The following is a 24,557-nucleotide window of genomic DNA, read 5'->3' as shown; positions in this document are numbered from 1 at the left end:
CACAACATTACACAGTAGGCAATACAAACATGATTTATAAGTTCCCATGTTTTACTGATCGTTGTTTTGGTCATGTGACCTGATAGGATTAGGTCCTTTGTTAACGTGAAGATGACCTAAGATTGTTTATTGTTTTAAATTTCGCGCAAAGCTACTCAAGGGCTATTTTCGCTAGCCGTCCCTAATTTAGCAGTGTAAAACTAGAAGGAAAGCAGCTATTCAGCACCACCCACCGCCAACTCTTGGGCTACTCTTTTACCAACGAATAGTGGGATTGACCGTCATATTATAACGCCCCCAAGGCTGAAAGGGAAAGCATGTTTGATGCGACGGGGATTCGAGCCGAACGCTTTAACCACCTGGCCATGCCGAGCCTTCATCAATAGAACTAGCTAACTCAGTGACACTGGAAACTAATTCCCTACAACTGCAGTAAGGAAACAGAATATTTTTTTCCCCAAGATGTTTAATCAGCGAACAGCGTCAGAATCTGCCAAGAACCTGTGCTTGAGGCATTTATCTGGCATTCTGGTTCGAATTTCGCTAATCTTTCTCCTATACTTGATAACTGTATGCAATGCAATCACTGATTTTGATAGGAGACTAACCCTGGAGGGAAATAGGGTTAACTAGCTGCCATTCCTTTCAGTTGCCCCTCAGTGGCACCTCTGTGGGCTCACACTGCTAGAAACCAGAGTTCGATACTCGTAGTGGGCAGAGCACAAATAGCCCATTGTGTAGTTTTTGTGTTTCATTTCAAACATTCGTTTCATTTATCTCTTCAAAATTAGGGGTGGCCAGAGCAGATATATCTTGTGTAGATTTATATTATTATCCGAAGTTAACACAACAAGGCCTAAAATCTTAATGCGGTGTTTTATTTCAATAATGTTCAAATATCTTCCAAAAAAGAAAACTTAACTTTTATAGTTTCATCTTGAGCAGTAACGACAGCTCGATACAATTTTTCTCTTATGGTTACAATTTATTATCATAGGTTATAACAATCTGTATTATAAGATCCGTGAGGCAAATTGATCTTGGCAATCCAGGAAATTAGAAACATGGTTACAAGGAATGAATTATTGCTTAACAGTAGTTACATAGAATCTCAACGATCCAGGAAATTAGAAACATGGTTAGAAGGTACTGAAGTTACACAGAATGTGTTGAAAGTTTTGAATACTTTGGATTATCGTTCCACAAAGAAAGTGGATTATTGAATGGAATCTAAACAACTGTTAAGCTCTTATTTTCCAACGAAAAGTTGGACTGACCGTTACATTGTAGGCTGAAATTACAAGCACGTTAGGTGACAAGATTCGAACTCACGACCCGCATATTGCGAGTCGAGATCCCTAACCACGAAAATAGTGGAAAGAGAATTCGAAATACTTGAGACGCCTGGAACTGTCTTGGACCAATCTGTTGGTGCTTGAATAACTTGAATATTCAGAATACTGTGAGATGAAGTCTGTCTTACTTCGGTCATCTTAAGATACTGAATGATGGTCTAGGGTGGAGAGATCAAAAGAAGAAGAAGGGGTCAACCGAGGAAGTAATAAGAAGGTTCGATCAAACTGACCATGAATTTAAATTTCATATCACGCCGACAACTAAATCTAAGGTTACTATATGTCACACCAACAAGTAAGAAATCTAAAGTTACCGTATGTCACACCAAGAGGTAAAAGGTACGTTAGCTGACCACTCTGACGTAATCCCTATTATTTGTCAGTTTCTTTCATTTTTATTGGTTACTTTATCGGTGTTATCTCACTCACGTGGATTTTCAGACAAGTGAAATATAAATATTCTACTGTTTAATCGCTGTTTAAACTTCACGGAATCTTCTGGAGTGGACACGAACAGTTTTCTTATTAACTTTTTCTTTTTGTTTTTATAACTGAAAATTTAGTAAAAAATTCTTAAAGTAGTAATATACTTACAAACTGAATACACGAGTAAAATGTTAAATGGTCAAAATGTTAGAACATTTCTTAAGTATCATGTAATGCCATAATAAGCGACCTTTATTCAGAAAAAGCTCACGAATAGTTTTTAAATAATCACTTTAGACCAATACTTAGTTTTGATGGATGTGTAATTTTTACAACACATCCACTTAGCGAAACATAAAAACAATTTATTTAATCGCTTAAATAAAAGTTTCCTCTCACGGTTTGCGTGTAAAGAGATTTCGAAATTTTCCAGCTATCTACCATGTAAAATTTGTTCCATAAATTCAAGTTCCATGTCTGAATTAAAAAAATATATAAGCATGTATTTTGTGCTATAAAAATCACTGACATTTGAGGGTTATTAAAATATATACCATAAATAACAGTGGTAAAACTCATTGCTTTTATATGACATTCTACGTGGAAACTTCATACGAAATTCGTATCGAACATACACGAAAGTAATGATGTGAGAGCGTGCTATAGCGTTGTGCGAAAACCCGTATTTCTTTCAAACTGATTCGTGCATCTGCACGTAAAGATACGCCTCAAATCCAAGACTGTTGTATTTACGCCCGTTTCTCAATACTGCTTTGCGCCCTCAACACTTAAAAGTTGTGTCCCTTTCGGAAACTCCAGCACATCTGATATCGTTCGATAATCCGAGCATAGCGTTCCATTAAACCACATCGTATAGCACCTTCTTAGGGAAGACATGAAAACATGAAACACCGACTCAAGTTGAAAGTCTTGTGTTTAACTATATTGAAAATACTTTGTCTGACAGGGTTCCTTTGGCAAGGAGTGAAATTTCTCCAACTGTACTTCAATTATCCCACTTCTGTACAGATTGGCATCGGCCGTGAAGATACCTTGGAGTTTCCTGCTATTACCATATGTCACACCAACAGGTAGGAAATCTAAGATTACCATATGTCACACTAAGAGGTAAAAAATATCAGGTTACCACATGTCACATCAAGAGGTAGAAAGGATGTCTAAGGTAAACATATGTCACATCAACAAGCAGAAAATCTAAGGTTACCACATGTCACACTAAGAGGTAAAGAATATCAGGTTACCACACGTCACATCAAGAGGTAGAAAGGATGTCTAACGTTACCATATGTCACATCAACAAGCAGGAAATCTAAGGTTACCACATGTCACACCAAGAGGTAAAGAATATCAGGTCACACCACGTCACATCAAGAGATAGAAAGAATGTCTAAGGTCAACATAAATCACATCAACAAGCAGGAAATCTAAGGTTACCACATGTCACACCAAGAGGTAAAGAATATCAGGTTACCACACGTCACATCAAGAGGTAGAAAGGATGTCTAACGTTACCATATGTCACATCAACAAGCAGGAAATCTAAGGTTACCACATGTCACACCAAGAGGTAAAGAATATCAGGTCACACCACGTCACATCAAGAGATAGAAAGAATGTCTAAGGTCAACATAAATCACATCAACAAGCAGGAAATCTAAGGTTACCACATGTCACACCAAGAGGTAAAGAATATCAGGTTACCACACGTCACATCAAGAGGTAGAAAGGATGTCTAACGTTACCATATGTCACATCAACAAGCAGGAAATCTAAGGTTACCACATGTCACACCAAGAGGTAAAGAATATCAGGTTACCACACGTCACATCAAGAGGTAGAAAGGATGTCTAAGGTAAACATAAGTCACATCAACAAGCAGGAAATCTGAGGTTACCACATGTCACACTAAGAGGTAAAGAATATCAGGTTACCACACGTCACATCAAGAGGTAGAAAGGATGTCTAAGGTTACCACATGTCACTCCATGAGATAAAATGTCAGGTTACCACACGTCACATCAAGAGGTAGAAAGGATGTCTAAGGTAAACATAAGTCACACCAACAAGCAGGAAATCTAAGGTTACCACATGTCACACCAAGAGGTAAAGAATATCAGGTTACCACACGTCACATCAAGAGGTAGAAAGGATGTCTAAGGTAAACATAAGTCACATCAACAAGCAGGAAATCTGAGGTTACCACATGTCACACTAAGAGGTAAAGAATATCAGGTTACCACACGTCACATCAAGAGGTAGAAAGGATGTCTAAGGTTACCACATGTCACTCCATGAGATAAAATGTCAGGTTACCACATGTCACATCAAGAGGTAGAAAGGATGTCTAAGGTAAACATAAGTCACATCAACAAGCAGGAAATCTAAGGTTACCACACGTCACATCAAGAGGTAGAAAGGATGTCTAACGTTACCATATGTCACATCAACAAGCAGGAAATCTAAGGTCACCACATGTCACACCAAGAGGTAAAGAAATTCAGGTTACCACACGTCACATCAAGAGGTAGAAAGGATGTCTGAGGTTACCATATATCACACTAATAAGTTAGGATATGCAACGTTGCCACAAATGACTCCAACAAGAAAGAAATTTATGAGTATCACATGCCACTCCAAAATATAGAAAATCTAAGATGCCATATAATACATCGACATTTAGAAAATCTAAGTTTACCAACAGGTACTAAAGTTAAGGTGACTACACGTCACATGAACAAATATGAAAGCTAAAGCTATCGTATATCTCTGCACCAACAAATTAGGCTGTATAGAGTTACTATGTACCAAATGGTCTTATGTTAAATTATGTTTCGTGCTATATGATCCTATGATAAAATTAATATGGTATTATATTATGCTGAAGTTACTTGATGTCACAGAAACGACTGAAACTATAAGATGACCTTGTGGTTAATTATGACTTTAGCTTAAGACTGTCATACACTACCACTTATTGGCCAGGATTTCTTAGATGTCGTCCAGTGTTCTGAGGCACATTCCTCTGAGTACGTGTTCTACACAAACATATAATACTTTCCAAATGATAGTTGATAAAAGCTTTTAAAATACATATATAATATGTTCAGTTTGGGTTAAGTTTTTCCAGCAAACGAGGGAAATAAACAATAGAGGGGTGTTTGTTTGTTTTTTTAGAATTTCGCACAAAGCTACTCGAGGGCTATCTGCGCTAGCCGTCCCTAATTTAGCAGTGTAAGACTAGAGGAAGGTAGCTCGGATTACGAATCGAACGCCTTAACACACTTGGCCATGCCGGGCGTAATATTAGTTGAATACAGTACTCTCGATTACATGGTTGTTAAAACTTCTGTTAAAAAAGAACTAACCAAATCAGAACGAAAATGTAAGAAGCAATAGATTTATGAAGCACTTCCTCTATAACAGGCCAGGTGGTTAAGACACTCGATTCGAAATCTGAGAGTCGCTTGTTCGAATCCCCTTCACACCAAACATGCTCATGGGGGCATTATAATGTGACGGTCAATCCCACTATTCGTTGGTAAAAGAGTAGTCCAAGAGTTGATGGTGGGTGGTGATGACTAGCTGCCTTCCCTCTAGTCTTACACTGCTAAATTAGGGACGGCTAGCGCAGATAGCCCTCGAGTAGCTTTGCGCGAAATTCAAAACTCCTTATATCTAATTTGCATCTTTTTAGTATAACGTCACATTATAATCAGATGTTACGTTTATTATCTATGTGAGTAGTCTAATACAAAACAAAAACTACTCTTATTAGCTGGAGTTACTGTAGAAATGTAAAGGTTGTGTTTTCTTATAGCAAAGCCACGTCGGGCTATATGTTGAGCCCACTGAGAGGAATTGAACCCCTGATTTTAGCGTTGTAAATCCGGATACATACCGCTGTACTAGCGTGTGACAGTAATGTAAAGGAGATTACGTTAATTTATACACTTTTCTTTGCTAATATACAGAAATGATATATATTTCGGTGATGGGTCTCATATCTGTATTTTTAGAATGTACTGTAAACAAGTAAGCAGCTGAAATACTATCACAGAAAACAGACAACTTGTGTGGTTTTTACTTGTTTATTCCATGTACAATGCAGTTTGATAAAGTAAAACACGTGGAAAACTGTTGTCAGTTTCATGAAGATGGAAAAATATAGCAGAAAGTAGCCAGAGTACTGGATGTTTGGCACAAGGTTTTTCAATAGTTATATTTTCAGTAACTGTGTGTGTCACATTTATAGAAATTTCATTTTAACATTTTTCAGTTTAAAAATGTGCACTTAAGAAATTCTGGCTCATATATAACTAAAATAGTCACTTCTTACACGCACTTTAATGTTAAATGTATTATTTGCTACATTAATGAGCAAAGACTCAAACTTTTGCGTTACGACCAAATTAATTGTGAAGTTTTAGAATTCATGGTGTTTCATTAGAACATATACCACTGTAAATTAGTGTACTTTTTTATTTGTTGAATGTCGCTCAAAGCTACTCGAAAACTGTCTACGCTAATTGTCCTTAATATTAAAATGATAGTCTAAAGGAAAGACAGTTCGTCAACATCTCCTCTGCCTCTTGAGCTATTATTTACCAACGAATAGTGAGATTGACCATCACTTTAAAATGTCCTCACAGCTAAAAGATTAACCATGTTTGGGGAGGGGTTTTAGTCCCATGACCATGAATGATTCAAGCGCCCTAACTACTAAGCTGTGTCAAGCCTCTTTAATGTATGTATATATAAGTAGCCAATCAGAGGTGTTGCTGTAAAAACGTTGACGGGACTTTGAATATCATAACGGAATTGAACGTGCGAAGTTTCGGAAGAGTTTGTTTGTTTGTTTTTGAATTTCGAGCAAAGCTACTCGAGTGCTATCTGCGCTCGCCGTCCCTAATTTAGCAGTGCAAGACTAGAGGGAAGGCAGCTAGTCATCACCGCCCACCGTCAACTCTTGGGCTACTCTTTTTCCAACGAATAGTGGGATTGACCGTTACATTGTAAAGCCCCCACGGCTGAAAGGGCGTGCATGTTTGGTGCGACGGGGATTCGAACCCGCGACCATCATATTACGAGTCGAATGCTTTAACCCACCTGGTTTCGGAAGAGACTTGAACAACCGCATAACAACTAATACAGGTCTAAATAACTGGTTACATTTTCTCTTGTAATTTAATTTTTATACACCAGTTGCATAATATCATATTCCTTCCTTGTTTTTAACGACTAATGACATGGTTTCGCCGGTTTCAGGGCTAAACGTGTGTTTGTATCAGAAGTCCACATCTCAACACAGTAGTCGATACCATGCATATCTACGTATAAAAGTTTTACCAATGGTTTGTCACAAAGTTTGACAGTCTTGTTCGTAATTTATTATCTATATTACTAACATTGTCTTATTTAAGCTCTTTAAACTTTACAAAACACTTGTAACATTTACTGAAACATTTCCAGATTTCGTAATGAAAGATAAATAGTATCATATCGTATTAATATAGAAATAAAGGCGTTCCTTTATATTGGTTTATTTTGGGTTTATGTTGTTGTATAAGTAAGGCTTCTTTAATTTTGCGTTTGTTCATGTTTGTTTCTTTATTTGGTATTTGAGTGTTTTCTATGGTTATGTTGTGTTTATTTGACTTGCAGTGTTCGAAAACGTGTGAAGGTGACTTTTTATGTTCTTTGAACCTGGTTTCCGTTTTTCTACTTGTTTCTCCAATATAGAAGTCGTGGCAGTTATCACATTGTATTTTATAAATAATGTTGGTGTGGTGTTTGTCAGTGTAGTTTTTACACAGTATAGACCTCAGTTTTGTGCCTGGTTTTTGAATAAATTTGGTATTAACTGGAATGTCATATTTTGTTACTAGTTTTTGCCAAATGTTGGTTATTTGTCTGTTGATGTCAGGAATATATGGTATGCAACATAAACAAACGCAAATTAAAGAAACCTTACTTATACAACAACTTAACCCCCCCCCAAAAAAAAAGTATCGTATCGAATGATGTATGGATAGAAAAGTATCGTGGCGTCACTCGTATCGTACCTTCAGTGTATATACACACCAAAATACACTCAACTTTTATTACTTTCAAATCGGTGGACTCAGCAGACAGCCCGATGTGGCTTTGCTAAAAGTAAACACACACACACTTTCAAAGTCACTCTTCAAGTTGAAATGCTATAAATAATCTATAATCACATGCAGTGTTTAAACAGCTTGGATTACATACGTTTTGTGTCACTGAATGCGACGAGAAGAAATAACACTAAAAAGAGACGACTGCTAAAATTATACCAGAAATCTCGTGAAAAAGTAAAATGTGCGACGTAGAAAAAAAAAACTTCCGCGTTTGTTTGAATTTCGCACAAAGCTACTCGAGGGCTATCTGCGCTAGCCGTCCCTAATTTAGTAGTGTAAGACTAGAGGGAAGGCAGCTAGTCATCACCACCCACCGCCAACTCTTGGGCTACTCTTTTACCCAAGAATAGTGGGATTGACCGTCACATTATAACGCCTCCACGGCTGGAAGGGCGAACATGTTTGGTGCGACGGGGATTCGAACCCGCGACCCTCGGATTGCGAGTCGCACGCCTTAACACGCTTGGCCATGCCGGCCCCCCTCGCGTTTGTGATTAAATATACGAACATACACTGACGTCTAAAGTACAAAAGAGCGCCCACATATGAATCGTACATCCGCATGTCAAAACATTCCAAACTCGTCATGCGAGTATATATTGAACAGTTCGTCGCTGGGTTAGCGTATTTACACTGCTGAAATCAGCGTTTTGTTTCACAAAGTTGGATTCAGCAAATAGCCGGATGCGGGTTTCTTTATAATAGAAATCACGCGCGAAACTATACGTTTATTTGTCTCTCTCTTTCTTTTTTTCCAAAACCATGCCAGAAGGTCGAACAAGTATTTTGTTCACCTAAGAAACTCAAGGCTCAATTACTGTCAATAAATGTATAAATTAAAAATGAAAATTAAACCTCATAAAATGAACAGAACTATTATTTATATACAAGTAAAGAAACTTCTAAAGGTTTCATACACGTATATGATGTAACTAACAATTTAAGTGTATTACGTATCACGTTGTAATAGGCTAAAAGGTATCATATATATATAGAACGAAACACTACAATTCTTGAACTCTTCTGTTGGAGGCTTGTTTGGGTGGAAGTTATTGGAGAACGCAGTTTTCGCGCCCAACAAACAAACACTGTTAAAACCAATATACTTGAAGGGCGTCACTAGGCAGTGGCACACACGTCCCATGTCACGAATTACCACTTGATGTCTTCAAAAATCAGAACAGAAAGCCATGATAGATATCATACCAAAATGCCAAAGATTCTGGTGGCTACGGGTTCTGATCCCGTATCTTGTAATTACATCGTGACACCTGTGGTTCACTTTCTAAGTACAACAGTATGTTTTTGTCTGACGGCTCTAGCCTCTCATCGGGAAGAAGCTAGCGCCACCACTGTTTCTTTCACATTACCTACGCATATCTATTTGGTTTGGTTTACTCTGGATTCATCCGCAAAGTTACTAGAGAGCTATCAGTGCTAGCCATTCCCAACTGAGCAGCGATGGACAAGAGCAGGGGTTGGCACCTCCATGACCAGTGGATAATACAATTGTGGCCAGCTCGAGTTTAGGAATCAACTTTTTCAAACATTTATTTTTTATCGCAAATTTAGTAATCAACAACTGCACTGTCTCACGCCATCGTCAATGTCGCGCGCTTCAACACTGCCACAGACTCCACCCATTTTATAACGTCAGTCTGGTTTAGATGTTTGTTATCGAGTGTGCGTTGTTTTGCATGCGCTTGCAAACATATTTTTATTGTGCAACTTTCAAGTGTTTAAATATATCGTGTTTTTAATCCCATAATATGGATAAGTGGATAATTCGAAAACGAAAGAATCCACATGATGGTGAACACTCAAAAAATAAAGACAATTTAATTGGTTCTGGCATTATTAGCGAAAAATGAATGGCGCATGACCGGAAAAACGTGACACGAGAATTCAATGAAAGTTGGGAGTTGAAATTTGCAGTGATTGAAGCAAATAATAAGCCAGTGTGTCTTTTGTGTAACAAAGGTTTTAGGAATAATAAAGTACACAACCTTAAGCAACACTTTAACAATTTTCACAACGAATTTGATGTAAAATTTCCAGTTGATAGCAAAAATCGTATGAATGAAATTAACCATCTGAAAAAACAACTTCATGAACAAAAGGGAAGCGTAAAAGATTTTTATCATCGATAGAACTACTTATGCGAGCTGGCTATGAAGTAGCTTGGATTCTAAATAAAAAAAGAAATCATTTTCTGATGCTGAACTAGTAAACGAAATACTGATTGTGGTCATTGAAACACTGTTGGAGAATTATGATTCAAACATGAAAGATAATATTCTTCAAACGGTAAATAATTTGCATTTAAGTCGGAGAACAATTGTTCGTAGAATATATATGCAAAAACGTAGAATGCTCGAGTTTGCGAAAAACATAGAAAATCAATTGCTTGAGCAACTAAACGACTGTTTGTATTTTTCTTTAGCACTAAATGAGTCAACAGATGTTAATGACACTGTACAGTTGATATTTTGGGTTCGATACGTAACTTCAGATCTTCAAGTGAGGGAAGAAATGCTTGGCATTTGTGGATTACGAGATCGAACATATAGAAAAAATATCTTTGAAAATCTTCTTGAAATGTCAAAAAAATTCAATCGGGATTTTAAAACACTGGTTTCTGTCACAACAGATGGCGCTCTCGCCATGGCAGTGTGATTTGCACTTTCTGTGCGACATGATGGCCCGGCATGGCCTAGCGCGTAAGGCGTGCGACTCGTAATCCGAGGGTCGCGGGTTCGCGCCCGCGTCGCACTAAACATGCTCGCCCTCCCAGCCGTGGGGGTGTATAATGTGACGGTCAATCCCACTATTCGTTGGTAAAGAGTAGCCCAAGAGTTGGTGGTGGGTGGTGATGACTAGCTGCCTTCCCTCTAGTCTTACACTGCTAAATTAGGGACGGCTAGCACAGATAGCCCTCGAGTAGCTTTGTGCGAAATTTCCAAACAAACAAACAAACAAACAAACAAACAAAAGCGACATGATGACTCACTCGAATAATATGAATACGAAGTTTCATGGAAAATGAAACATAATAAGCGAGCAATCACAGTATATTAATTTATTTCAATTAAAGCTAAATCTCCTTGCGGAACAATTACAAATGAATGATTTGACACATTTTACAAAGTTGAATAGTTTTCTAGAAAATAATAAGGACTATGATTTCTCCGATGCAAAAGATGATCTCCATGTAAACTGGATCAAGACTCTATCTCAGAATTTTTAATTACGTTTCTCTGAATTTAAAAATTTGAAACTAATATTTGAATTTTTGCATGTTCTATTTCAATTTAACTTAGGAACTTTCAGTAATGAAATTACACCTTTTTTTGTCTTTGGATAAGTGTGGATTTGAAGACGAGATGCTCACACTGCAAAATGTAGAACACATAAAAGGTAAACAAAAATGTTCTATCAGAGAGATGTGGCTCACTATTCTGATAAGTGAGAGTTTTCCAAATTTAAAGATAGCAATTACAAAATTATTTTCCATGTTTGGATCCACAAGGGTGTGTGAGTCAACCAACATTTTCTTCTCTAGATATTCTCAAGTCTAAATAATTGAACATAGATATTAAGCCAAATTTCACGAAACTTGTTGATGAAAACCCTATCAATTTTCACATTGAAGGTTAGTTGAAATGCAATTATTTTGATTAAACAAACATCTTTAATTTGTTTTTAAACAGTGTGGCCAACGTTGTTTTTATTGGCCACAATTGTGGCCACTATGAAAAATAAGTTGCCCACCCTTGGACAAGAGGAAAAACAGCTAGTTAGCTCCACTCACCTCCAACATTTGGAAAACTTACAAAAAGCAACACACATTAAATGAATCATTAAAAAAAGTCAAAACCATTTCGAGTTTAAGTTAACAATTTAACCTAAGTCAATCTCTCTCAACTGTTTTGCTAAGGACATAAAGTAATCATTTATTCAAAAGATAAATAGATCAGTTATATACATTCTAATTTTTTGTCTTTTATTTCTGGTTTAGACTTCGCAAATCCTTTGTTGAAGACCGCTGGCCGGAGGTATTTTGGGAAAACAGCACGGTCGGCAAGAAAAGAGTATGTACAATAATTAATTAATTATCATTAATTAGGTTACCAGGATAATAATAAGCTTGACCAATATATTTAAAAATTTATTAATTACACGTGTTCGTGTTGTTTTTTGGTGAAACAGAAAAGGTAATAGTTTAGGTTGAGAACATTTTTTATGCAGAACAACGTTTCGACCTTCTTTGGTCATCGTCAGGTTCACAAAGAAAGAGGTAACTGACCGATAGCTGACCACATGTTTTAAGGCGGTTGTGTAATTGAGTGTAGGAATGTAGGGGGCGTGCTTAGATGTTTGTTTGTTTTTTTGAATTTCGCACAAAGCTACTCAAGGGCTATCTGTGCTAGACGTCCCTAATTTAGCAGTGTAAGACTAGAGGGAAGGCAGCTAGTCATCACCACCAACTCGTGGGCTGTTCTTTTAACAACGAATTGACCGTCACATTATAACGCCCCCACGGCTGAAAGGGCAAACATGTTTGGCGTGACGGGGGTGCGAACCCGCGACCCTGATATTACCAGTCGCACGCCTTAACACCCTTGGACATGCCGGGCCTAGATGTTTGATTATGTTTATTAATATAGGAATAAAGGTATTATTTTGTATTGGTTTATGTTCGGCTTGGCCCCCCAGTGATTCAGCGGTATGTCTGCGGCTTTACAACGCTACAAACCGGGTTTCGATACCCGTGGTGGGCAGAGCACAGATAGCTCATTGTGTAGCTTTGTGCTTAATTCAAAACAGCAACAATTTTGGGCTTGAGTTGTTGTATTAGTAAGGCTTCTTTAATTTGCGTTTGTTTATGTTTATTTCTTTATTTAATATTTAGATGTTTTCTATGGTTATGTTGTGTTTATTTGATTTGCAGTGTTCGAAAACGTGTGAAGGTGACTTTTTGTGTTCTTTGAATTTGGTTTTTACTTAAATATTTTTCTCTACAAGTGGGTTTTTTCGTCATCACTGAGAAAAGGCAACAGGTGATTGAGTTTCTGCTTAGTTAATTTTCTTTATAAATCAGATGAAATACAATAACTTTTGAATGTTGTCTCTACGTAAAGATAACCCTAAATTCGTGTTTAAAGTATATAAAAGTGATTTGTCAGGTACGAGTGTAAAAAATCAGTTTATGAAACTGGAAACTTTAGCGCCCTCTAGTGTAAAGAATATTTATAAAGATATTATACAATAACAGAAATACACAATTCCTAATACAGTGTGAGTACCTTATGTTAGAAAAATTTTGAATATGTAAGTCAGAAGGTCACATGACAGCCGCAGCCGATATAAAATCACAGTGAAATTAAATATATCGGAACCATCAGAATTATATTTTAACTTTGTTCGTTATTTCACAGGCAGTATAATGCCACAAAACATTTCCAGCTATTGGAAATGGACATGACACATCTCTTTCCGACATAAAAAGTTCACATACTCAAATCACAAATATGTTTTCGGATGGGGAATGTAAAATTTCCGAAATGTGGATATCCATTTTTGCAAATTGGTAATGTAAAACAAACAAATATGTATCAACGAAGAGACCAGGACCATACAGACATTGCCCTTCAACAAGTCGTACTACATTCATAGTAATTAAAGTGCGACGTCTTTTAATAAATGAGGACCGACGAAAAAAAATAAAAGGTCAGTGGTAAAAGTCACTTGAATCAACTGACAGTGGAGAAGAAAATAAATAAAAAAATTGACACAAGCTGATTTCACTGCATTTTCAGAAAAAGTAAACGAAATGCACAAATTTTTATGAATGGAACCTAGCCTGAGGGGCATGTCAGCACAAAGTAACCTTCGACGAAGCGTATGTATACTTTGATAATTGTAACACGTTTCGTGATGTTTTCAATCGATCAGTGAGTGAAAAAAGAAAGTTCAGAAACTGGTATATTTGTGACGGTTTGCGTGATGGTCACCGGATTCTGAAATGCAGTTAAATTAAGAACCAGGAAGGTAGTTACAAAAGTCATGGTAACCTACCTTCTAAAAGACCAATGTTATGGGCCTTTTGTAACACAGAGAAACCCTGACTTTGTACGGAAACAAGGCAGAGACGGGAGGGATTCGTCAAGATAAGGCTGCCAGTCACACTTGTTTGCTTGTTTTCAATTTCGCGCAAAGATACTCGAGGGCTATCTGCACTAGCCCTCCTTAAATTTGCAGTGTAAGACTAGAGGGACGGCAGCTAGTCTTCACCACCCACCACCAACTCTTGGGCTACTCTTTTTACCAACGAATAGTGGGATTGACCATCACATTATAACGCCCCCACGGCTGAAAGGGCGAACATGTTTGGTGCGACTGGGATTCGAACCCACGACCCTCGGATTGCAAGTCGAATGTCACCTAGCCATGCCGGGCATGCCAGCCACACTACCATTCAACTACCGCAGCTGGAGAATGAAACGGATTTTTAGTTATTACATACAAAGACGTTTCGGTCAAATCACTCGATGCAGCGCCTTTTAACTTCCGTGCGATAGAACGGTTGCATCAGGCACTTAGATACGGTTGTTCTCTAATACACTTTTGATTATGTAAAACACTGAGAAAGATATAGTGTTATTTTGAACATGGCAGCTTTATGGGCAGTTTGCATGTTTGTCAGATAGAAGATGACTGGAATGACGACATCGATTGTATTAATGAGGTGAAACTTCAAAATCATTATAACATATTATACACTTTCCTGGCACAAGGTGAAGACAAACTTCTTGAATATCAAGGAAAATCAGCCACATTATAACGCCCCCACGGCTGAAAGGGCGAGCATGTTTGGTACGACGGGGATTCAAGTGCGAACACTAGGATTACGAGTCGAACGCCTTAAACCACCTGGTCATACCGGACCATCAGCATGTAAGTGCGGTTGACGAAGTTACGCTGTCAAAATGATAGGTTATACACAGTAGACAAAGAATACACCAGCAAAGGAGTAAAATAACATTTCAAGTGAGAAACATGGTTACATGTCCAAGAGTTAATTTACTCTAGATATGAGCTAGAACGTAACTTGAAATAATGAGCAGTGTAATATGTAGTTACCTTCCAAGAGAAATTTTATCTTCGGTATATTTGAAAGAGTCAAACATTGTATCTTGTTCATTGTAGCGCAAAGACACGCAATGAAATATCTGCACTGTCCCTACCGCTGAGATCAAACCCCAAATTTCAGTGTTAAAACTGTAAAACTAAAGAAATGATCCAGACATTAGTAAAAATATTTGTATTTGTTAGAAAATTACTAATTACCAGTAAATATATCTGAAGCGTTGTCCCAAAAGCAGAGATTAAACCCTGAATTTCAGGGTTATAACTCTAAAAACTGAGAAAACAATCCAACAACGAGTGTGTGTTTTTTTCTTATAGCAAAACCACATCAAGCTATCTGCTGAGTCCACCGAGAGAATCGAACCCTTGAATTTAGCTTTGTAAATCTGTAGACATAGTTTGCTTATTTTTGAATTTGGGGCAAAGCTACACGAAGGCTATCTGCGTTAGCCGCCCCTAATTTAGCAGTATAAGACTAGAGGGAAGGCAGCTAGTCAACATCACCCACTGCCAAACCTTCTACCGATGAATAGTGGGATTGACCGTCGCCTTATAACGCCCCCATGGCTGGAAAGGCCAACATATTTGGTGCAACGGGGATTCGAACATGCGACACTCAGATTACGGATCAAGTGCCTTAATCACCTGGCCATGCCGGGCCCTTGATGCATAGTAAAAAATATATATTAGCGTGATCCAATTGATGGGCTTGAGTTCCTTCACCTACCAAGACTCTGACTCGCTTACTCATTGCTTATTGCATGTTAAATGCTAAATTTATGTATTGAAAAACGGTCACGAATAAATCCTACACAGAAAACTGAAATTCCGTTAAGTCAAACAAGTAACCAGTTATGTTACCTTCTACGTTTCCATATTCCACAAGCTGGATCTCTGTACCTAGGAGACAGAATTAGCCTTTGTTGATGTATATTTATGAAACTGTGCCGACGTATGTTGTATAATTTACACAAATTATCTGTAGCTCGTCCGAAAACTCCCCTACTGGTATAGCGATAAGTGTACGGACATATATTGCTAAAATTAGCGGTTCGATTCCCCTCGGTGGCCTCAGCAGACAGCCCAATGTAGCTTGCAATAATAAAAGCACAAAAAACACACTTGTCCGAAAAGAAATCCAAAAATTACTTTGCTTGTTTCATGAAATTGCCAGTAGGCGGCAATATTAATTAAAATAATAACACAAAAATAAATAATAATATAGTTAATGTATTATATTGTTAAACAACGTTTTTATAAACAATTGTTCAGAGTCTCACGTTATATAAGTTTCATGTGGTTATTTACTTTTACAGAGTCTGGCCTTTGACCTGATGCAGTTCTTGCCAAATTACTACATAAATCTCACCTTGGAGGAGCAGATTCAAGCTGGTCACCAAATACAAAACCTAGTTCCCAGCTGTTCATGTGGGAGAAACAGCATGTCATGTAAAACCTGGTATCTTATTATGAAGTACAGCATACTGAAATACTTTATTAAGTTTATATATACAGGTTTATTTATAACCTGTAAACACAGTATTTATATAAAACTTCATGTTCCTGTAATATTACACAATTTGTTACACAAAATAGGAAGGCACGAAGAGCTTGAATTATTTATTGAAGAACCTTCCACACTGCTAAGACCCATCTTTATAATTAACACTTGTGACGAACATTAACCCATCTTCTTTATGGAATTTGAATTATTTATTGAAGAACCTTCCACACTGCCAAGACCCATCTTTTTTATGAACACTTGTGACGAATATTAACCCATCTGCCCTCCAGTTGCACAGCGTTATGTCTGCGGACTCACACAGCTGAAAACCACGTTTCGATACTCGTGGTGGGCAGAGCACAGATAGCCCATTGTGTAGCTTTGTGCTTAATTCTAAACGAACAAACAAATTAACCCCTCTTCGTTACGAACACTTGTTGCGAATATTAAACCCTCTTTCTATGAACATTTTAACGAATATTTACCCATTTTCTTTATAGCCACTTGTAACGAATACTAACCCATCTTCGTTACGAATAGTTGTGATGAATATTAAAAAGAGCTTAATATTGTTAATACATTTCAAACATTCTGAAAACAAAACCTCAATCAATTACGATTCTCAATGAAATTACACGCTAATTAGAATCAGGTAATATTAGTTAATTTTATATACAGCAAATTACTAAGTTTAATTAGATATGACAGCAGTGATCTTCAGTTGTGGTCCAAGAGTGTTTTACTCTGAAATTTCTAAGTCTGGAACGATGTTCTTATGAGAGAAAGGATTTTCTTATAGATGTTGTTTTGAATCAAGCACAAGCCTACACAATGAGCTAGCTCTGCTCTGCCCACCTCGGGTATCGAAACCCGGTTTTTAGCGTTGTAAGTCCGCAGACATACCGCTGAGCCACTGGGGTGCTCTATTGCTCTCTGATTGAAATAAATATTTCCGTTAGAGGTTTATATCATTACTTTTAGAAAACACAAAATTTCGAATTACTAGTTTTTGTACTTGGCATGAAAATTCATTACAAACTCATGAAATATATATATATATATATAGACCTAGAAAGGTAATCTCTAAAGCAAAGGCTATTGTGAAAATAAAGATAATCTCTAAAGTAGGGGCTAGTGTAAAAATAAAGTTAATCTCTAAAACAAGGGCTAGTGTGAAAATAAAGTTAATCTCTACAGCAAGGACGGGGTGAAAATGAAATTAATCTCTATAGCAAGGACTAATGTGAAAATAAAGATAATCTCTATAGCAAGAGCTAAGTTGAAAATAAAGTTAATCTCTATAGCAGAGGCTAGTGTGAAAATAAAGTTAATCTCTATAGCAAGAGCTAGGGTGAAAATAAAGTTAATCTCTATAGCAAGAGCTAGGGTGAAAATAAAGTTAATCTCTATAGCATGGGCTAAGGTGAAAATAAAGTTAATCTCTATAGCAAGAGCTAGGGTGAAAATAAAGTTAATCTCTATAGCAAGAGCTCGGGTGAAGCTACACTTAATAAAACTGATATTTAAAACAGAAGCTATTGTGACATTATTTCTTAATAAAATAAATCTTTAAAGTACGGACTAGTTTGAAGCTGTCTTCAATGAAATAGTTGGAATTCCATGTTTTTCTCCGATCTGCGAGAGGTTAATCTACAGAGGATTATTTCTTTTGGGTCTAAGAAACTGTACGTTTTTGATTTTTCACTAATCAGCATTTAGTTGTTGTTTTACCGTCTATCGTTCAACATAATTCTGGTTTATTTTCCCTTTAAGTTAATTAATTTTTTACCTTATTAATTCGTCTTATTTACAGTTATCTTCTTGGGATCAGTAGTGCTCTTTGTTTATGAATACTGAGTCCAGTAGCACATGAATTTCATAGATATTACACATACGCTAAAATAAAACCGAAACTAAAACCTCTTACAGAGACATTACAACCTTGTTTTATATTGTTTAGCTGGAACACCACAGTGCCCATTAGAAAGAAACTTTTCTGAAGTTCTGGTGAACAGAATGGTGTACAAATACTACAATTACTCACGCAGCTCTCAAACGGTGAACCATATAGTTCGAAAACATTCATTTAACGAGGTTGTTAAATATTTTCAACTTGCTGACACCTGGCTAATATTTTATACGTACGAAATGAAGTACCACTAAAAATGACTGTTTACGTTTGTTGAAAATTTGGACTGTAGGGTAAAATAAAATTCAACTAACATGTAAAGTTCTATTGTAATGATGTAGGTACACTAAATGGAAAAAGCGCGTGTGTGTAGGACCTACACTGTAGGTGGATGGGTGGGGTACGTGCCTCTTTTTTTGCTATATGTTTAGGCGTCTATGCTTCCAATTTTATGTACATATTTGGGTGGGTCCAAACTGTACACGAAGTCACTTTTTCCAAATTGTTCATATATTATCTTAATGACTATGCTTTTCCAATTCCTTCCAAAACCAACAGATGACGTTTGTTTTGAGAGACTTAAATTTCCTGAGCGTTGCGTGTACACGTTTCGCGCCAAATTTCACAAGAAAAAGTTCTTAATCATGCGATGCAAAATATCGCAAACACTACATCATTTTCTATGAATAAATAATTTATACGAAGTAAAAGGTTCCCACGCACGTAGTGCTATGAATTGGTAACGTGAACACAACACCACATAAAACAACAAAAGAACAAGTACATATTAATATTCAATTACACTTTGTTGGAGTTAAGACTTTTCGAAAACACACTCTACTTACACCATTAGTTGTCCGATAACCTGAAATCTGAAACAATTTTTACTTTTCATTTTTATACAATGTTTGCACGAATGATGTTGAACAGTGCATGAGAATATATAATTACATATGCTGAGCGTGCGAAAGAACACGTCGATATAAGATCCATAGATGAATGGATTTTATGGTTGCTGAACATACTGAAGTGGGATCTATGATTGGCCAAGCCTTCCAAGGAAGAAGAACATAAGCAGATCCACAGGAAGGCGATTCACTTGTATAGGAACTAGTGGTAAAAATTCTAAATTATTTAAACATATTTTGGTTATAGAAAATGGAAGGACGACTCCAAAGTAGCAAGATAAAACTTGTTTTTACTTTTGAACATCTGTAATAGAAGAAAGAATTGTTTGTTTATTCTGAATTTCGCGCAAAGCTACTTGAGGGCTATCTGCGCTAGCCGTCACTAATTTAGCAGTGTAAGACTAGAGGGAAGGCAGCTAGTCATCACCACCCACCGTCGACTCTTAAGCTACTCTTTTACGAACGACTGGTGGGATTGCCCATAACATTATAACACCTCCACGGCTGAAAGGACGAGCATGTTTGATGTGACGGGGATTCGAGCCCGCGACCTTCCCATTACGAGTCGAGTGCATTAACCACCTAGCCATGCCAATCACAATTCCCACAAACAAACAAAAACATGGTCTAACATTATCTCATTCCAGTGTGTTTAGATTTACTATTTCATAACTCATAACTTGTAACTATAAAGTTTCGGATTCAGTAAGTACTAAAGCGACTCGCAGTCCTTTCAGCCGTGCGGGCGTTAAAATATGCAGTCAATCCCACTATTCATTAATAAACGAGTAGCCCAAGTGTTTGCGGTAAATAGTGATGACAAATTTGACCGTCACATTATAACGCCCCCACGGCTGAAAGGGCGAGCTGGTTTGGTGAGACGGAGATTCAAACCCGCGACCTTCGGATTACGATTCGAATACCTTAACCCACCTGGCCATGCCGGGCCAGACAGTATTTTATCATAACGTATTTCATTCTGCATTAAAATGTATACTTAAAGAAATACTGATATAATGAGTCAATTATCTTGCACATGGAGTACGCATGAACAAAATGAGTTATTGTATTCATTTATCAAGCTTTACTAAATTCTTAACTTGCTCTGATTTGACAATTTTAAGTCGCACTATCAATCTGTATATACAGTGGAGAGCCGTTAAGCCGCGGTATTTGGGGGTCAACTTGCTTAACCTGCAAGTTCGTAAACCGCGTTTTTACACGTTCTTAAACTAGCAGTGATCCGCGATAATCCTCGCTCACAAGATTTGCTACAGCGGCTTAAGCGATTTCGCGGTTTACTGGTCCGCGGCTTAATGGCGCTCCACTGTAGTTAATAGAGAAAGAAATGTCAACCCGTTATTTTTCTTCTACCAGGTACCCCAGCCCATTTTACAGTCCAAATGTGTTCCAGTATGGAATGTGTTACACGCTGATCTTGCAAGAGAAAGCTCTGAAACAGGACTGGTTAAGTTAGTTATTCTTACATTTGTACTTGTTTCTTTTTTTACCTTAAAACGTTATTATGATCTACGGTCTTCTTTGAACCTTTACCTTAAAATTACCTGAGAAAAACGAAGTATGCTTTGAGCCAACTGTCGTGATACATTGGCAATGGTTATGGAATGACTGCTGAGATACTATCTGTGACTAATGAATGAGTGCTGAATTACACTGTGACTAAGGAATGACTGCTGAGATGCTATCCGTGACTAACGAATGAGTGCTGAGTTACACTGTGACTAAGGAATGACTGCTGAGATACTATCTGTTACTAACGAATGACTGCTGAGATACTATCTGTTACTAACGAATGAGTATTGAATTACACTGTGACTAAGGAATGATTGCTGAGATACTATCCGTGACTAACGAAAGAGTGCTGAGTTACACTGTGACTAAGGAATGACTGCTGAGATACTATCCGTGACTAACGAAAGAGTGCTGAGTTACACTGTGACTAAGGAATGACTGCTGAGATACTATCTGTTACTAACGAATGAGTGCTGAATTACACTGTGACTAAGGAATGAGTGCTGAATTACACTATGACTGAGGAATGACTGCTGAGATACTATCTATGACTAACGAATGAGTGCTGAATTACACTATGACTGAGGAATGACTGCTGAGATACTATCTATGACTAACGAATGAGTGCTGAATTACACTATCTCTGACTAAGAGATGACTGTCATGATACAAAACATAACTGTAATTTTGTATTTTTACAGGTATATTATGTATTATAAAATATAAAACACATACATCAAATATTAACTTATATACAATAATTTACAAAAGCTTACAATATAAAAGAAAATCACTCTTTCTTGGTAGATCCACGTAGGAATAGTCTCTCCAATTCAACATAATAATTTCAAATGTCTTATGTCGAAATTCAGCTTTAGATTGTAAATTCACAGCTGAAATTCACACTAGATGCACAGTTACAAAATTCTAGTGTTCCAATGTCCACTGCACCAAAACTTATCCATATTTTCAGAAACGGTTTTCAACAGTTCTCAAAAACACGAAGCTTACAGAAGCTAAGACTACTTCCTAACCCTAAACTTATAGCTCTTGGAGTCGTAAAAAAAGCTAATGATAGCGTATAATGAAAACCTATAATTATTGTTTTGGTTGAAAACCTTTTCGAGTTCGAAACACAAAATCCCTGTCTGAAACGACCACTCAATCTAAACTAAAACCAAACTTCTCAAAAACACTTTTCTCTCTCTTCAAATGGAAACTCGAAACTTTTTATATACAACACCATAAAGAACACTAAAGAGGGCGTTCGTGATAAACTATCCCATGTTCGACACTAAATAAAATATTTATTATATACCTAAAACGTTAATATTAAATTCATTTGAGCTACGTGTTTTGAAAAGAAGAATCTAAGTCGTAGTTTAGTTAAAATAATTTAAGTCAGACCGGTTAACTTTTATGTTTTAGAATGTCCAAATTCTCTTTAATAAAATTTAAATATTGAATAACCTCTAGAAACTTATAAGAAGTAAAGTTTTAAGAGTGTTTATTAAAATATTTTTAGAAAAGACATTATTGTTATCAAAACAATAGTCATATAGTGAACACATTTTCCAAATAGGGGAAGTACGGTAATAAATAGGTAGCAGATACGCCACCCTACGAATGCCTGTTACATCAGAGTCATGGTTAATAAATGGCGTATTTCTCTGTTATGAAACTGCTCCTGATTTTTTGTAACTCAATCATGGCGAGCTATTTGATGTGGTCTTGTATTTTTGGTTTCTTCCTGGCTGTCTCTATTATGTCCCAACTGACCTGATGAGCTCTAACTTCAGTGAAACGCCTCTGTTGCAAAGGATATGGTGAACATAACGTGGTTAAAATGCTGTTATTATAAATATTTCTAATTCTTGAAAATCGCTAAGGTACTGGATAAAGAATTCGGCGTTAAAAGCAAAATAGGCCTAATAATGTCTTGCGTGAATTGTCGCTGTTATTGCTAGATATTCTATGAGACTACTTATGTCACTATGTTTATACCATTTTTTTCTACATATGTATATACAGTTAATGATGTTTCAGTGCTCGATTATGAATGATTTATTCGCAGTTTTAATTAGATACACTTCACTTATTCCTTATGGTTTATTTGTTTTAAAACTGCAAGCAAAAGTTAATTATGGAAACTCCTGGTCAACTGTAAGATGTGTTCGTATAAGTTATTCGGTTCTGTGCGACAAAAAGCTTTACGTCAATATTCGAAATAAACTTATGATACGCGAATCGAGACAGTAACAACCCTATCAGATGTACAATTGTAAAATAAATGTTTATTTAACCTCAGCTAAAAATGTCGAAATTACTTAAGTCCTCATGACAAAATCTAAAAAATTATACAATATTTTAATGGTCATTTTAAATTGACACAGAAGCTATTACATGACTGTGACGAGTTTCTTTATACCCACTTTGAACAGAATGTTTGGCCATAGTAAACCTGGAACCAAATGAGGTGTTATCGGAAAACGTGCAAGCCAAACTGGTCATTCACCACAAGAACTATGTACCTGAATTTACTACTACTGATGGAGTATTGCTGGAACCTGGAAAGGATTATGATCTGAAAATTCAACAGGTAAAGTATGCTAAAGATTCTATGCGACAATAACAACAGAAATGTTATATAGAATTGTAAGCCTGCTTTATTTGTTTGTGTGTGTGTGTATATATATATATATAATTTGTTATTTTAACTTAAAAACAAGCTGAAACAAAAACAAATTAAACAAAATCGCTGTATCAACTTGAAAGGTCCCACGGTACAATGGTTTGGCATGGCCAGGTGGGCTAAGGCGTTCGACTCCCCATCGCACCAAAGATGCTCGCTCTTTCAGCCATGGGGGCGTTATAATGTTACAGTCAATTTCACTATTTGTTGGTAAAAGAGTAGTCCAAGAGTTGGTTGTGGGTGGTGTTGACTAGCTGCCTTCCCTCTAGTCTTACACTGCTGAATTAGGGACGGCTAGCGCAAATAGCTCTCGTGTAGCTTTGCGCGAAATTCAAACCAAACCAGTTATCCATAATTAGGAAAACTGTATTATTCCAACGTTTCCACTGTATATCTGCATCAAGTTTCTCGGCCAGACTTTATTTATACATACAATTTTCTGTATGTTTTTTGAGTAACTTAGGATAATATCCATTCAAAACAATATTAATACTTTTAACTGTACAAGGCTTTTGTTTCCTGTTTTGTTACTGGTAAATTTAACCTTGGTATATTGTCTTGGTAATTATCGATTACATTTCCACTACTGGTATTTGATCCACCAGGACTGACGTGTTCAGATTGTGTTGTAAATGCAGTCATTGGTCCATTTAAACGTAAATATAACGTTCTGTAATTATGTGGGCAAAATTAATGTAACATTTTTTCCCGTTTATTTCTTTGCTTGTCTACGATATTAGACACTGTCTTCACATTATGTATTAATCACGAAAAATAAAAAAACGTATTTCCTGCTTTATCTCAGAAATTGTTTGTTTATTTGTTTTTAATTTCGCTCAAAGCTACACGAGGGCTATCTACACTAGCCGTCCCTAATTTAGCAGTGTAAGACTAGAGGGAAA

The 24,557-nt window shown here is 36.8% G+C and overlaps 1 protein-coding gene across 3 annotated transcripts in view; it reads left to right on the top strand.

Moving 5' to 3' along the window:
- Positions 1-298: 298 nt before the first annotated feature.
- LOC143222407 (epithelial sodium channel subunit alpha-like) overlaps positions 299-24,557 on the top strand; it is a 293,985-nt gene continuing 269,726 nt past the window's right edge. The window contains exons 1-6 of one of the 3 annotated variants that reach the window (XM_076448896.1): positions 299-1,569; positions 2,749-2,872; positions 11,979-12,051; positions 16,426-16,583; positions 20,808-20,902; positions 23,405-23,562. In XM_076448896.1, the coding sequence (XP_076305011.1) occupies positions 16,444-16,583; positions 20,808-20,902; positions 23,405-23,562 (393 nt within the window). In that variant the 5' untranslated portion in view covers positions 299-1,569; positions 2,749-2,872; positions 11,979-12,051; positions 16,426-16,443. Of the gene's footprint in view, positions 2,873-11,978; positions 12,052-16,425; positions 16,584-20,807; positions 20,903-23,404; positions 23,563-24,557 lie in introns of all 3 variants that reach the window. The other 2 variants (XM_076448894.1, XM_076448895.1) reach the window with 2 other exon arrangements.

The sequence above is a fragment of the Tachypleus tridentatus genome, chromosome 8 (genome assembly GCF_004210375.1).
Source record: "Tachypleus tridentatus isolate NWPU-2018 chromosome 8, ASM421037v1, whole genome shotgun sequence".
In the NCBI taxonomy this organism is placed as follows: domain Eukaryota; kingdom Metazoa; phylum Arthropoda; class Merostomata; order Xiphosura; family Limulidae; genus Tachypleus; species Tachypleus tridentatus.
This window is presented reverse-complemented; position numbering and strand designations above follow the sequence as displayed.